The sequence below is a fragment of the Aptenodytes forsteri genome, unplaced genomic scaffold (genome assembly GCF_000699145.1).
Source record: "Aptenodytes forsteri isolate BGI_AS27 unplaced genomic scaffold, ASM69914v1 Scaffold888, whole genome shotgun sequence".
NCBI lineage: Eukaryota > Metazoa > Chordata > Aves > Sphenisciformes > Spheniscidae > Aptenodytes > Aptenodytes forsteri.
In genome coordinates, this window is record NW_008796057.1 from 49,595 (window position 1) to 53,050 (window position 3,456).

General features: G+C 60.9%; 1 protein-coding gene across 1 annotated transcript in view; it reads right to left on the reverse strand.

Annotated features, from left to right (window-relative positions):
- PLP1 (proteolipid protein 1) overlaps positions 1-3,397 on the reverse strand; it is a 7,308-nt gene extending 3,911 nt beyond the window's left edge. The window contains exons 1-3 of the mRNA XM_009286291.1: positions 3,282-3,397; positions 981-1,167; positions 238-499 (exon numbers count right to left, since the gene is read on the reverse strand). Of these exons, the coding sequence (XP_009284566.1) occupies positions 238-499; positions 981-1,167; positions 3,282-3,285 (453 nt within the window). The 5' untranslated portion in view covers positions 3,286-3,397. The remainder of the gene's footprint in view (positions 1-237; positions 500-980; positions 1,168-3,281) is intronic.
- Positions 3,398-3,456: the final 59 nt, after the last annotated feature.

Here is a 3,456-nt window from a genome sequence, read left to right on the forward strand (position 1 = left end):
CCCCCGAACCCCGGACGGCCGCCGTCTCCTGCCCTTCGGCCACGCCAAGCATCCGCTGCGGGCGCGCGAAGGGGTGCCAAACCCCGGTTAAGGGTTAAGTGTCAGGATGTCCTAGCCACTTTCCCAAACACTGACACACCCGCTGCAACGAGTGAGCTCGCTGGGGGCCTGGCCACGCCAAGCATGGCGAACCCGCTGCGGGCGCGCGAAGGGGTGCCAAACCCCGGTTAAGATCACCTTGTCAGGATGTCCTAGCCACTTTCCCAAACACTGACACACCCGCTGCAACGAGTGAGCTCGCTGGGGGCCTCGCGCTCCCCTCCCTTTCGGGCCCCCAGTTACCGTTGCGCTGAGGCCCTTGCCGCAGATGGTGGTCTTGTAGTCCCCGAAGATTTGCCGGACGGCGCCGGTGGTGTAGAAGCCTTCAGCCAGCAGCAGGGCTCCATAGAGGAAGAAGAAGGAGGCTGTGCCATAGATGACGTACTGAAAAGCGTGGATGCTGCCAGGGAGAGGAGCGGGCAGGGATGCTCAGGTGCCAGGGCAGTGCTGGGGAGCTCAGCCCCGTGTGCGGCATGGCTGGGGCAGCCTGGCCGCAGTGACTTACCCTCCCTGTGCCACCCCGGGGGGACCAAAATGGAGGGTGAAGCCGCGAGAGGAGCGCGCTGAGGCACAGCTGTGGCGAGCAAGGCTGTCGGCCACTGCCAGCTCCCCCGCGCCCTCCATACCTACCCGCTGCAGAGGTCCAGCACTAGTCAGGGCACCTAGTGAGGGTCAGATAAAAACAGGCGTGAAATGGAAACAAGTGGCCACTGGACCCTGCCATGCAGCCGCGGCACCGGCACACGGCAAACACAGCCTGGGGTCGCCATGGTGTCCGGGTGGCAGCATCGCCTTGGCTGGACACCTCCTCCCGGCACAGAGCAAGACAGAGATGCAAGGGGCCCCGGCGTGAGAGTGATGCACTGCAGCAGGGTACTTACACGTCGATGAGATACTCATAGTCCTGGTAGTTTTTGGAGAAGTAGGTCTCAATGAGCTGCTCGGTGCCTGTGAGAGCTTCGTGCCCACAGCCACAAAACAGCGCTACCCCAAAGAAGCACAAGCCAGTGGCAACCAGTGAAGCAAAGGGTGCCCCGATGAGACATCTGGCACAGCACTCGAGCAAACCTAGGGAGAAGAGAGGTGAGGTGGGATGGGACCACTGGGATGGGGAGTGCTTGGAGCCTACAGCTCAGGGGCAGGCAAGCACAGGGTGGGAGAAAGGTGCCTGGCGGGAGGAGGGAAGTAGGTTGAAGGAAAACCCAGAAATGATTTGTTGCGGTGCTGGAGAGCCAAACCCAGCAGCTTCCCTGAGAGCTTTCTAAGCAGCCAGGCAAGATCACACCCAAGTGCGCCCAGGGACAGGGGGTGATGGCAGTATGGGGCACCGGGGCCACAAGGCAGCCCCTGGGTGTGAGGTGGATGGGAAGCCAAGGTGAGCCAGCTGTGCCAATTCATGCGAAACAATGGAAATATAAGGCAATGTAGTGTAATGCCAGCGGGACCTGGCAAACAAGCTGCTAATGGGCTGCAGCAGCCCCGTTACATGGGCAGATGTGCTTATGGAGAGGAGCTGTGTTAGTTCCCCGAACGTCAGTGCTTGTGTAATAGATTTAGTCCTCCAGGACAGATATTTGGCAAGAAGGTACATGTACCTGTGTGTGGGTAGGGAAAGCGAGGGCATGTGCCAGCGTGCTGCTTGGATTGCCTAAATGCTGGATTTTTTTCAGCAGTGGGGCCATGGGCACCTGTTCCTTCTGCATGTTGGAGCTCTAACATGCAGGATTGTTAGCTCAGGCTCCCGATGGGCTGGGTTTGGAGGTGCTCAGCCAGCCGCTCTCCTGCCCTGTTTGAGGGTGGGTAGCCAGGTGGGTTTGCACCGGAGCATCAGTTTGGCTCCAGCTAAGCTGCGATAACCTGCTGCCCTGGCTGTGCAACACCTCTGCGCTGGGAAGCTGCTCCCCTTCCCCAGCATGCAGGCTCCAGCACCCCATTGTCCCAGGCACAGGGGCTGCCTGGGCACATCCCATTTGGGCATAACATTTGTGCCTTGAATGCCAAAAAGGCACCCATGGGAAGTCTTCCCAAACCCATGCTCCCTCCACGGATCCCACAGTGCTTATCTCCTCCCTCAAAGGACAAGAAAGCTGTGGGGTCCTGGCCAGCAGTGCCCTCCCCACTGGGAGCAAGGTCATGCAGTGGCACCGAGGACAATGGGGGATTGTCCTGGCACTGCCACCCTGGCGGCTGCCCCGTGCTGAGAGCAAACAGGGAACAAAGGCAGTACTATGGGGGAGCACTGGGACCCCTCCCGCTTGTTTGCCTTGGATGCGGCAGGTCCAGGGGGGTCCTGCTCCTCCTGTCCAGCGCTGCTCCCCAAACCTCGCTGGGACCTACGGGGATGGCCCTGCGCACCCAGAGGGGTGCTGGACCAAACACGCCTTTTTTATTTTTATTTTTGGGCACCTGGGAAGTGGTGTGGCAGGTGCCCGGGGCTGGGGGATGGTGAATGGCTCCATTCCCAGGGGACTGCAGGTCCCAGGATGCAGCAGGGCCTGGCAGGCTCCCTGACACAGCTCCAGGCCCTCGGGCTTTGGGAAGCCATGCTGGGAAAGCCTGGGGAGGGGAAGGGAGGAGAGAAAGAGCCCTTGTGCAGCACAGTCCCGGGCCTTGTACCCGGGCTCAGCTGCTGCCAGAGCCAAACAATACGCTGCAGACAGGAGGAGGAGGAGGAGGCAGGGTGCCGGCAGCCCATCGCACGCCTGGGAACAGAGCACCCCTGATGCCCTGGGGGGTATGCCGGTAAGTATTAGCTCTGGTGTATCGATAGGGAAACTGAGGCACAAGGGGTGCCTCTGTTTTCCCAAGGCTGCCGGCATAAAAGTGGCATGAGCTGTGGCAGGTCTCAGCGCCCTGCCTTGACCTCCCAGCTCCCACCAGCCTCCCAGTTCTCATTTCTCCAGCCCGTGTGGGGAGGGCTCAGGTGGGACCGGCTGTGGGGATGGCATCTGTCCCCACAGACAGCACATGAGCACAGAGGGACAGAAAACCGCTTTTGGACAGAAAACATCATCCCCCCCATGCCGAGATATCCTCCCCTGGCAGCTCCCATGGCCGGCATGGCCACACCAGGGCCACCGGGACCTGACCGGTGCCAGAGGAAAGTTTCAGGGGGCTCTGCTCTGGGATAGAGCCACCAGCAACAGCTCTCCGGGTGTCTGCCACCCTCACCCCATACTCACCCATGGCGCTGGACTTGGTCAACTCCCCCGACCGCCGGCTCGGCTGCTTTGATGCTATATTCAAGAGCCCTCGCCTGCCTGGAAGTCCCTTGCCCTGTATTTCCCCCTCTGGGTGCCTGTCCCGCTCTCCAGCAAAGAAAAGGGCTCTCTGAGTGACAGCCACCCCCCTTAAAGG